This window comes from Phalaenopsis equestris, unplaced genomic scaffold (genome assembly GCF_001263595.1).
Source record: "Phalaenopsis equestris unplaced genomic scaffold, ASM126359v1 Scaffold219585, whole genome shotgun sequence".
Taxonomy (NCBI): Eukaryota; Viridiplantae; Streptophyta; class Magnoliopsida; order Asparagales; family Orchidaceae; genus Phalaenopsis; species Phalaenopsis equestris.
Window position 1 is genome coordinate 34,051 of NW_018237938.1, and position 12,957 is coordinate 47,007.

The window sequence follows — 12,957 nt, forward strand, 5'->3', positions numbered from 1 at the left end:
TATATATATATATATATATATATATATATTGATATATATATGATCACAAATACAAGAACAATTGAGATAGTTCATTCAAGAAAGCAAGACAATAAATTAAAATTGTTTCATTTCAAGTAGCATTGATGAAGTTATTCTAGCAACTATACAAAATCACCGCTTCTGAAGAGGCGGATTCATTTCTCTGAAGAGCCCAAAATTAGCAGTAGTGGATTAACCAAGTCGAAAGACTTATCATTAATCTCCCAGTTGCTATCAACCATACTTCAGAAGAATCCTCTCAAAAAAGAAGCAGAAGAATCCGGTTGTTGCAACCATTGTCTTTCTTCCTTCCTAAGTAGTTCCCCTCTAATGTTCAACACAATGCACTCTAATACTAAAAGTAATGGAATAAAAAAAGTCCAAGAGAACCTAACCATCTGTGTGCCTTTCATCTATATATAACCACCTTAGCCATCTATTCATCGGTTAGCTTTTAAATCCATATCATGAAGTCTAAGAGTCATTCCAAACCGAGAATAGTGGAGCCCCATGGCATACCGAAGCCACATTTCCCGGCCGTGACGCCATTGTTGCCTGGACCGAAAGACCCCAGCCACTAAAGCCGCCGCTCTGCTCATATCCAGCAGCGGCCTTCACATCACCGACTGGTAGCTGCTGATTGCCAACCTGGTAGCTACTGTAAGAAGAATTCCCCAAATAGTTCTCAACCCCCGACTGCTTTCCTTGTTCTTCTCCAAAACAACCACGCCCTTGGTGACCACTCATAGGCAACACGAACCCGCCGCCGCTACCTCCCGCAAATCCGCTGTATACGATTGTGCTGGACCCAGTGCTGTGGTCCAATGAAGCTGTGGCAAAGTCCTGAAGACTAAGGAAATTGTTCATGGCAGCTGTTGATGGCTGGAAAAAATCGTGGGTATTGGGATGGTGAAGGTCATGAATGTTGTGGGTAGCAGTTGCGGCGGCAGGTGCGATGGTCTCTTGCTCCTGCTTGTACCATGGTCTTTGATTAGTGTTCGGGTAGTAAATGCTGAGCGGCTGCGGCTGGGGCTGGGGCTGCTGAAAGGCGATGGTGGGCCAACCGAAGCCAGCTGAGGAGGCAGAAATGGTGCCAGAGTAGTGAGATGCGAGGCTTTCCATGGCGTTTGTCCTACGGCTGCCAATAACGATTGACTCAGAATGCTCCGAGGTATCCTTGAGTCGTTTGGCGGCGCCACCGATTGGTAGAGTGCTGCTCTCCAGTATGCTCTTGACGTCATAACGGTTCATGTCGAAATTGGTCACAGCGTTCAGGCCACGAAATTTGATTGCGGCGATGTCATATGCCTCGGCCGCTTCTTCCTGCGTACCTTATGGTCGTGCAATACAGTCATATAAATCTCTCTTTATTCATTGTCCTGACTTCTTATAAATGGTCAATTAAATTATAAAGTGAACATAATATAAATAATAAATTTAAGATATGTATTTTGATACTTTTATTCTAATTATTTTTCATGCGTTTAACGTCAATGCATGTCTACATTATTCATTCATTAGTTGTATGGAATGAACGAAGACGATATATTTTTTAGTATGAATATAATTTTACGGGGCGAGAAGAAATTTATCCATTTTATAGAGCGGCAATTACATACACGGCACCCAAAACATGCTTTTTACAAATCTAACATTCTCTTTTATCCATTCTTCAAATTGTCACACAAGTATCAAAATTCATGAAATCATATATTCCACAGAAGGAATTTACGGAGCAAAGCATTGGGGAATACAAAAAAATTTCTACTACGGAATCTAAACAGCAATATTTTGTTGATTGGAAAAACCAGTAAGAACAATTTGCAGTCATTGACTAGTTAAATTGATTTATGTCAGATGAAGATCAAGGGCTAATAAACATTCCCTCTATTCTCTCTCTTTAAGAAAATAGACAAATAAATAACAACATCACGAGTTTTACACAACAAAAAAAAATCAGTTGTAAAACTTCGTTCAAGATAACTAAACATTTTATTAAAAAAATCAGGAAAACTAATTTCTTACATTCGAATACTATAAAACTTTCGCTTGTTCTGTTATAGAAAAAAAAACTTTCTATTCATAATTTTGTAAGGACAAGAAAACCTTTCGCTGATAATACTTTAATTATTCATCAAGTGGATTTGATCTTATCCTGTTATTTTTCCTTTTCTTTGTCTCATTACGTTTCTCTTACTAAAAATACGTGGATGAAGACAAAAATTTTAAATCTTTTCTTCACCTAATTAATTTTATAATATTAATTAGCTTTAATTTCATGACCAAAATTAATTGTGCTGGTTACAAATAACATAAAGTACAGTTTTATTACATATCATCAATATTTCAACATTGCTCAAGCATGAAGAAGAAACTTAAGCTTGCATGCAATGTCTGCTTTGTGAAAGTAGAATTCCAATATACTTTTTTTTTTTCTTAATCGACACCCGTTCTAAATGTTTTCATGGCATGATGAAAGAATTCGATCAGTTTGAATGCGCCTAAATATTGAAATTATTGATCAATTAATCTCATTATTCAAATCATCCATTTGTGAATTTATTTTGTATGCTTAAGCTCTAAGCATATCTTCAACTTAAGTATTATAAAGTTTGGCACACTTATGTTTTATAAAGTTTTTTGGCACCAATATATATCGAGACGATGAAGGAGAGTGCACTTGATTTGCTAAGTAAATGTTGTCTGATAAAAACAAAGGTTAACTAAAATCATTTGAAAAATATTTATTTTCTCATAAAAAATAATAACATTTATACATATATGCATGCATTTATATATATATATCTATATATAAAGAGAGAGAGAGTGTGAAATGGTTCTTAATTGGAATACATTAGAATTCAATTGCAGGGAATTAAAAGTTTTTGAGTATCAGGTTGATTGTAATAACTTCTTGTAGCTATAAGTAGAAGCGGAACAAGTTTATGTTAAGAGCGAGAAAATACTTTCAATGAAATTTGATATTTCTCTATATAAATTATAAAATTTAAAAAAATTTCTTATCTAGTTTATGCAATTTAGTATGTTGCCCCTCCTTGATATTTTCTGCCAAATACTTGAAAAAAAATAGGCAGTTGAGGATTTTGTCCCACCAAAAAAAGGTATAAGTTGCTAAAAATAAAAGTGATAAATTAATGAATTATTTTGTTATAAAAATGATTGGTGTGGCATCAATTGATGTAAATAAAATTAAACTCCCTTGGATTAGGCAGATATAACAGGTGTTTAAATTGTACAATAAATTTATTGTTATATATCTTATACAAAAATCATAACAAAAACCAGTAGAGCTAAGGTAATTAAAATAGAAGATTAAAAGAATTTCCATTATCAATTAACTTGTTAAGGAAACAAATGAGAGAGCAAGATTTATAAACTGACCTACGAATAGGTGATTTAAAGCTAGTATGATGATATACAGGCATATGAAATAAAGTTTGTTGGTTGACATCTACTATTTCTTTTCATAACAGTATCGTGCAATTTATAGGATTTCATGTTCTTCTATAAGAAAAAAGATTTAAGCTTTTTGTGTGAACAAAAGAACTTTGAAATGAGATAAAAGCTTACGTATATATAATATTGAAAACAAGTTCACCTACCATAACATCTTTATTAAAATGACAAAAAAATTGTACCATACATTTCGTTTAAGAAATGAGCACAACATTAACTTCATTTATAGAACTAATTCAACGAAGTAAATTGAATAATTCTCTTATGGTTTATCAATCTAAGTTTCAAATCTGGGGTTAATTTAAGAAGAACATAAAAAAAAAAAAGTTTTGGTGTAAAGGGTAAAATATAAGAGATAATTTTTACTCTTGGATGTCATTTTGCCATTGAAGCTAATGCAATTATAATTTGTGTTTGCATAGGTCTTTAGAGTAATAATTATTTTTTTAGGGCAATGAGCATGACTATATCAACTACAATAAGTTGCATGGTGAGAGAAAAATATGTTAAGCTAACATAAAACTGTGTAGCTCAAGTACTTTGGAACCATACTAGATTTTCTTAATCATTAATAAATGTCAATTATTGTTGACATTCATAGTAAACATGCATGAATAAAAAATGGCATGCCATCACAAAGTTTATAATTTAGTAATATTTTACCGATGTGTTTTTTAGTACTTCTAGGATTAAATAATTTTTAAACTATTTTATAAAAATATAATTTATTATATCATGAAGATTTTAGTCAAATTTTAAAATATAATCAAGAAGAAATTAGAAAACCTTATTATAGAAATGTTTTTCTTCCTAATTTTATAAAAATAATAAAAAAGATTTATTTATTCCTATTTTAATTTTAAATAATTAATTGTTGAATGAATCATAGTGTAGGCTAGTGGTTGGAGTAGGATATTTTAGAAGAGTCAAGAACTTTAATCACATACTTTGTAATTTTTTGCTCAATATTTTCATTTTAAAACAACTATTGTGAGCCATAAAATTCAGATTATGATCTAAAATTAAGTTAGTGAATATGAAATTTGTTAAAGACAAGTAAGATGTTTAAAATTTAAATAGAACAATAGTTGTATTGCATGAAGACAATGATTCATGAGAATGGTTTGAATAAATAATCATCTTTTAGTTATCATTTTTGTGATTATTAATACTTCGAACAATGCATCATATGATTGATATAGAAATCAGGAAAACAAGTAAAATAACAAGGTGGGCATAGAAATATGTGCATGAATTAAAATTATAATTTTTTTCTTGAAAAGTAATACATGTGCTTTGGCCAGGGGTGGACCAAGGTAAAGTCGGGAGGAGCAATTTACCCCAAAAAATTTAGTATTTTGCCCCTCCTCAAATATATGCCCATCTTGAAATATCACTTGCCCTTCGTTTCCTTAGGCCCTCCTTTGTTGGGCATTGGAGTTTGCCCCTCTCCAAAAAGAAAGTTGTTCTGCCCCTAGCGTTGGCGTGTGTTTTTGAAAATTTGTCAACCTTTTTGTCCGGGTGTGTTACTTTTTATTTATGTGGAACATATTTTTAAAGTACTTCCTTGAACATAGACTACAATATAGCAGCTTCAGGAAATTGTATAACACTTACTAAAAGTTCCCAAGTAGAGATCCTTATTCCCTGCAACTCTTCCAATTCTTGCTTGCCACCTTCCATGCTGGTGATGCCTGCGTGGAACAGAAGTAGATTGTTTTAACAAAAGTGGCCAACATGCGATCCCCACCATATTCAAGTCCCACAGAAAAAAATATTTAAATTTATTTTTAATGTTTCTTTTATAAATCTCCGATATATTTTCATTCGCTCTTCAAATAATTTCCCTTTGTGTGCAATGGAATATATACTCATTCCAAATGATCGGGATGACAACAAACTTTTGTTAACATAATGACAAATCGAAAATAATTAAGCTACTATTTACCTTTGCTTTTTTATTTTTGTTAGACGATAATTTGTCGTCCATGATAAATTCACATATTTGGATAAAGAATTTGAGAAACTATGTTGGCATCTAAAGTATGTGATTCATGAATGGCATAATAAGAAAAATAGAAATAATTATTTGTGTATATTTATGACAGTGGAAATTAATAAGAATTCTGAGATAAATTTTATAATATTATCAGTAAATGACAACTAATCTCTTGAAGAATTTGTAGCATTACGAAGAAATTGTACATAAATTTGATGCACAGTAGATAAGAAGAAGAAACAAAAGGAAATTAAACTCTTAATGCCAGAAGGTATTCTAACGGATAGTGCAAATTAAAGTTATGGCCTTATATAAGTCGACATGATGAATACGAAAAATAAATCAGCCCAAATAGCTGGAATATCGTGGAGGCGGTTTATGTTGATATTTTATGTACAAAAAAAATTTCATACAAGATCTATTTGTATGCATATTATGTAAAATATTTTCTTGACATAATTATGCTGACACTCACAGTCTCATGTGATAGATTAATACTTACGGTGCATCGGAAAAATAAAACAAACTTTTAAAAATACCCTTAAAATGTAATAATAAAGCATATAAAGGAAGAAAGAAAATTTTCGCCTTGGCAGTTAATACATGTAGAATGCATATATACTCATCATACTATATTAGCTTGCGAAATGATGGATAGAGGCATAATAGTTGTGGCTATAGAAGTGTAAATAGTAGGGAAACTTGGTTCGGATGGTTACTTGATATTAGTGGGTTATTAATTACTGGATATCTTAAACATTCTTACCGAGTAACGCCACGATAGATTGATGCGCCACGAGAAAATCCACTGCTCTTCCTGAAACCAAATAGAAGAAAATAGTAGTATCAAATGGCAAACCCCTAACTCTATCTATTTGCACTCCATTCATAATATAATAATTAATTAGCAACACACGGAAACAATTTCAACACATCGTTACCTTCTAAGAGAGGCAACATATTCTTGCCTAGTCATGTGCTTCATTTCTTCAAGCTCATTTTCATAGTTGCTAACCTAAATATTATGCGAGGGAAACTACATTAGAAATTTTTTTCTATTCCGGGAAAAACTTCAGCCCAAAAGGTATTCGGTACAATAATAAATAAACTTACTGGGAAATTAGTCGTTGTGGTTGGCCCCCAATATTTGAGTGCGGCCAGATCATAAGCTCTAGCAGCCTTATCTTCTTTGTCATAGCCACCTAATTAACGTAACAGTGGGACATGAAGCAGCAGATCAGATTGAAAGGAAAGGTATAGCTAAATTAAGACTTCGTGAACTTTTTGACAGGCCAAAAAGCTCGTGCATGAAAACTAATCGAACAACTAAATTGTATATACACTTACCCAGATAGACTGCATTCGAAAGTCAAATCACCAAATCGGAATCCGAGTGGGGGAAAATGCCGATTGTTAGTAAAACCATAGTTATTTAATATTAAATAATATGGAAAAAGTAACAATAAACTAGAATAAAGAACGAAGAAGACTTCGAATTCCATTATACCTTGTCTACCCTTACGGCTCTGCCCTTCTCTTCTGCAACTGTTGTCCCAAAGGTGAGCCTCATATCTACCCGTCCATCTATGCCTGAGAGGACGCAAGATGTAAGGAACAACTCATGAACTTGAATGAGACTATATTGCTTTAAGTTTAATAAACGGTTAAGGATTTCTCTTTTTTTAGGATCAAACTGTCCTTTAACGGTTCAAACATTTGCTACCAAAAGAAAATTAAAAAATAAAAAAAAAAAAACTTCAAAAATTTCAAAGTCTAAACATATATAAAAAAAATGACCAGAATATCTATTCTCTTGAAGAATTTGCGACTGTTTTGTTACAATAAAAATAATTATAGAATGATAAATTTAGAGTCCTATCCGACATTTGGGAATCAGATGGCTAACCGCGTCACCCCCCTGTAAATCGAAGTCCTTTGACCGAAGGTATCAATCGACTTCCTCGTAGCCACTGCTTCCACCGCGCTTAGCCCATCCGAACCCCCACCAACCAACCTTTCTGGCGACGAAGAGCTCTCCCCTAGTCCACCTCCTCCTCCTCCACCTCCGCTAGTAGTTGCCATGAGTGTCAATGCCGAGCTAGACTGAGAGGTCATGCTCATTGAGAGCGAGAGGCCCTGGGAGCTACTTTGACCGCCAATCTTCCCAGCCAGCAAAACTGCAGTACTTTTCTCCTCCGCCACCTGCTGCGTCACAGGCTGGTTCCTCAACCAAGTCTTAATCATGGAGAGCCCAATAGAGCTGTTACTATGAGCCACACTTCCCACGTCGTTGTAGTCGGAGAACACGTAGTCCCCGGAAGAGGAGTGACTTCCAAGAAAGTCTTCAAGCTTCGGTTCCTCAACTTCCATATGGTTATTCATCCGGTCACCGGTCGAACCAACTAGCATGGAGAGATCGGATGCGCTCCCTTTAAAGTCAAAGCTCTTCATGTTCCATTCTGCACAAAAGCAAACACATAAAATGTGAGATTTTTAAAGGATTTTCTTCACTTCCATTTCTATATGCCTAGTATCTGTTTTTGTGACCTTGGTTTTGATGGTTGCTTCTATTGAAGGTTTCCATGATGTCAAAGGGAACATCTTGTCTTAGGGTTGTAATGCCAAGCGGCTGCTCAGAGGGAGAGTCAGCGGAGAGGCCGAAGCAGTCTCCCGTAGAGACATCAGCGCTGGGAATGAGCCTCTCAGGATGCGATTGGGAGGAAGAGAGTTCATGTGGAGAAAGCGAGAACGCTAACCAGTTGTTTATGGAAGCCATGCATATAATTAGGGTTTTGTGTATCGGAGAGAGCCGAGGTAGGCAATTAGGTGCTATTAGAAAGGGTAATGATGTTTGAAATGCGTTAATGGTGAAATGAGAGGAGGGATTCGGAGGGTCAGTTGTCTACAGGAGAAGGAAAAAAAGACGAACGAACGATTTGAGACTCATAGAAGAGAAGATTAGAATAATCACGAGGAATTTATTTTATCTAAATATAGATACTGAAATTTAGTGGTCCAAACAGGAAAATAGTATTAGCCTTATTCAACCACCTGGTTGAAATTTGCATAACTGCTTAAAAATTAAATTATATTATTATAATTGTTGTTATGGAGATAATTTTATTCCTATAAAATTATTATAATCTTATTTATGGAATAATTTATTTAAAATAATCATGTTTGGTCAATCTATTTATTATTTAATTTGAATCGCGAGATGGTCGGCTTGCTTTTTAAAATATTTATTTTAATAAAGGACATTCAAATAATTTAAAAATTATTCTAAACTCTGATTTTAACAAATATAGAGCAAAACTCACTATCTCGATGAGATGAACACAATGACATTAAATTTGATCCAATCTGAGTCAAATCAAACCTTGATCGAGCCATTAAGTTATTATTAGAATTTTCTTGTGCCCAATTAGAAAGTCCAATGAATTTCAAATTTAAGCCATATTAGGAATTACGAGGACTACTACCTTTGTAGTCTACTATCACCAAAAAATAAATTTATTATAACTAGATTACAACTATGATCAATGAAATACTATTATACATCTATGATGATAAACTTGGTAACACGTTCTTTCGTGACTTAGAAGAAGAGCAGATATATGTACTCATCATTACACAGTGGGTTTTTTCAACCGGGATAGACTCCATGGTTTATTTCATTTTCTAAGATTTCCTCAATAAAAATTTGAGGTATCGTCTCCGGTTATTCTTTTGAATGTGTGTGATACATTCCTGTAATATGTATTTTCAACGTGCTTTAGATTGGCAATGTCTATGCAAAATGAAGTCTTTCTAAACATGGTCCTAAAATCTAAGATGTCAAGCCCCTGCTTCATTTTCCAATGATAAACATCTTTCAACTAGTGAAAGAACTTCCCTTGAACCTCTTTATAATGAATTTTGAAACATTCTTTAACTTTGGAGATAGTGTTTACTACAATCTCAAAAGGTTGTTCACATCAATGTCAAGAGCACGATTGTAGTAGGGTAATCTTCCCCCATCTCATTCACACATCAACTCAATGAAAACTACTCCCAGGTCAATAGGTAACCCTCATTGCAATCTTAATAGATCATTTACATTAACATTGTGGGAATTATTATATTAAATTATTCACACTATATCTCATTTTGAAATCAAGTTCATAAATACTAGTTCAAGACTAAGGGGCAACCATCACAGTAAAGAGCACTTCGTCAGCGTCCTATTAACGTGTAGATCTATTTTTTCAATAGGAACAAGAAGTTGATCTCTTCAAGATTTATTTCATAGGTTGCTTGACAAGATTGTGTGGAAAATGCTTCTGTTGGAGGAATAATAAATTTGAATGCAACATTTAGCATGTTACTAGACGACTGTAATAATATTTGCAAGAAAAACTACAGTCCATTTTGACCAACAGCAAGTCTTGATAAAAGCAGAATATTTTTTGACACCTCATTCTAAACACACTTTGTCCAAGTGGGACTCAGTTCAACTTCATCCAATACAAGTTATAGTCAACAAGAAGATAGTTTGACTATAAGCATAGGATGGGTCAATCATCCTTGGTGAATTTCATACAATTTTGTCTGTGATAGGTTACTGTCATCATGCATCTCGAGTTAAATAATCTGAGGTGGACCTTACTCCTTCGTAGATTATGATCTACTTCATCCACTATAGGTTACAATCATCAAGTACACATGCTCTACTAAACATCTATAAAAATTAAATCATTCTTAGTGACAAACAAATTCTCAACTCGTATCCCTTGAAGATGAATCAAGGAGACAAGTCTTGATGGAGAGTTAGTGGTGTATGCACTTCCCATTAGAATGATTCCATCAGAGTAAGTAGTTGATAGGGTCTCTACTCAAAACCTCTAATTGTTACAAGCCTCAGAAGATACAAGTACATTAAAAGTCTCAGTAGTCACAAGCCTAAGATGATAAAATGTACCTGATTTTTTTTATACAAAACACTTGCACTAACCTTGATTGCAAACTTCTACATATTTGAGAAGCCAAAGAATCTCAAAATCAAAATTAAAAGTGGTCTCAAAATTAAAGTAAAAACTTTTGCTACTTCAAGAAAAAAAAGAAGACGTACATGCCAAAACACACTAGTACAAAAGCTACAATATGTTATTAGAAGAAATAGCACAAATCCCCGACAAAATACTTATATAAGAAGCTCTGCTGCTTCTTGTTCTCTTCATCAAAAGCCAACATCATTTCTAAGAGCTTGCAAAGTCTTCATTTTTTTAATAAGGATTTATCTTTCTTTTTCTTGTTAAGTATATGATTGATCATTATAAGCTTGTTCTTCCATACTCTCAAAGAATGAGTCAACAAATCTTCAAAGGATCATATCAACATCAAGTTCTCAGAATTTTGGTACTTCTCGTGAAATTCAGGGGGTGAGATTCCACAAACATTGACATTTAAATGTGACATAAGAAATTACCTCCAAAAAGTTTGACAATGGCGCATAAAATATCCTCCATAACGTACATTGGCAAGGTAGAAAATTACCTTAAAAAAGCACCAAAGTAACATTAAAAATCTCATTTGAAGTGTGATGATTAAGAAAACAAATTGTAATTTGAAAAGTGAGACAATAATATGGAAAATCTTCTCTGAAAATCATGATAACAATTGGAAAATCTCCCCTAGAAAACACCATAGCATAACAAGAAATCTCTCTAGATAGTGTGAAAGAGGTGAGAAAAATCCCTATGAAAAGAAGAATAATAGCATGAAAGAGAGATTTGTTGATAACACAAAAAATTTGAAAGACTCTAGATAGAAGGTTAGAATAGCACCATTGATTGCATAAATAGGATAGACTGCTCCAGTTAGTGGATTGAGGGAGCTCCATTGAATGCAAAAAAAATTGTCTAGGAGACTCTAGTTAGCAAGCCGTGAGAGCTCCATTGAATACACAAAATTAGGTTGTGAGAGTCCAATTAACAAGCTAAGGGATCCTTATTGATTTCCCAAATAGGCTGGGAGACTACACATTTTTCCTCTTTTTTAGCTTCTTTATAGGCTCTAAATGGCTCCAAGACTCTCTAAAATCAATAAAATTTCGATCAATTTAGTTTTGCTGACTCTAGCTGTCCAATTTCATACAATTTGGAAGTAGGAACCCAAAATTTGCATTAACTATATGTTTTCACATGCATTATGTCATATTCATGCCAAGGATCGTGTAACTACATGATCCCGATCTTTCTAGACAATACTATGAAGTGTGTGGTTACATTCTAAATTTTCCTTATATTTCTTACTTTACAACGACACCAAAAACTTGACTCCGAAGCAAATCAGAGTTCAATTATTATATTTAAATATTGAGATACTACGGAAGTATACATATTATTATCAAGTAATATAGAACTTTTTGATTAAGCCCCATATATCGAACCCATAAGGAGAATTAAAATCTTTTAAGTCAAAAGAATTTAAATCACAAATTCTACTTTGCAGAATATTCTTACTCAAACTATAAATGTTATAATAGGAGAAAAAGTTTAAATCTTTTTGTTAATATTTGATAATTGAAAATAAAGTAAATAACTAACTAAATTTAACTAAATATTTGTAAGATGAATATTTGTAATAAATTTAACTAAATATTTGTAAGATGAAGGCAATATAAATAAAAATATCTTTTTCCTCATCATGAATTAGTAACAAGTCCATGAATAAAGATTACCTTTCTTCGTTATGGAAGTATTCAATTTGTATTATGCTAAATAGGAGCAATATTATTCTTTACCCTTACTAGAGATGCTACAAACAACATTGGCTAATTTAAAGTTTGAATAATATTGAAGACGAGCTAGGTAAAGATGATACTAGCTTTCAATCTAGAGTTATCTCTTCTCCCTCCAACTAGGGGCTAACATCTCATATCAAGACTTAAAACTATAAAATAAATTATGGGCTTTAGCCTATCACTCTAAAGTCCTCTAACTCTACACTCTTAAAAGTTTATTTCCATATTTATTTGCACTAAATTATATGAATTACATTCTCATTCATACAATCTCATGTGATTTTTACCATTAGTTGACTGAGACATGATACACTGAAAATATATGCATTTTTAGAACCATATTTTATACCTATTTTTGGTGATATTCCACTTTAATAGAAGGCATTTTTTATGTTTTCTTGCAGGTTGTTGATTTTTAGGGTTTAAAGAAAAGAGGTGCCTCCAAAGGCGGATCAAACCTCGTTTCTAGAAGGTTTGATGTATTTAGAAGATTTTTGAAGAGTTTTTGGAGGCACCTCTTAGAGAACCAACCACGGGCTTTATTTGAGGCCGAATTTCATTAGAAAATGGGCTCCTCTATGTTCATTTTTTGCTCTACAACTTTCCACCACGCTATATTTCCGTAATCCATCTTCATTTCACCACATATTAGAGTCAATTAGTAATTTTGCTTTCA

The 12,957-nt window shown here is 33.3% G+C and overlaps 1 protein-coding gene across 1 annotated transcript; it reads right to left on the bottom strand.

Annotated features, from left to right (window-relative positions):
* Nucleotides 1–540: 540 nt before the first annotated feature.
* LOC110037446 (AP2-like ethylene-responsive transcription factor BBM2) lies at nt 541–8,273 on the bottom strand (the record flags this gene model as incomplete). The annotated part of the gene is made up of 8 exons (XM_020742099.1): nt 8,045–8,273; nt 7,404–7,962; nt 7,005–7,087; nt 6,611–6,699; nt 6,439–6,512; nt 6,264–6,314; nt 5,116–5,192; nt 541–1,352 (listed from the first exon to the last, which is right to left on the bottom strand). Coding segments are annotated over exons 1-8 (1,974 nt in total), but the record flags the coding sequence as incomplete, so codon positions are not given.
* Between the last annotated feature and the right edge of the window lie 4,684 nt (nt 8,274–12,957).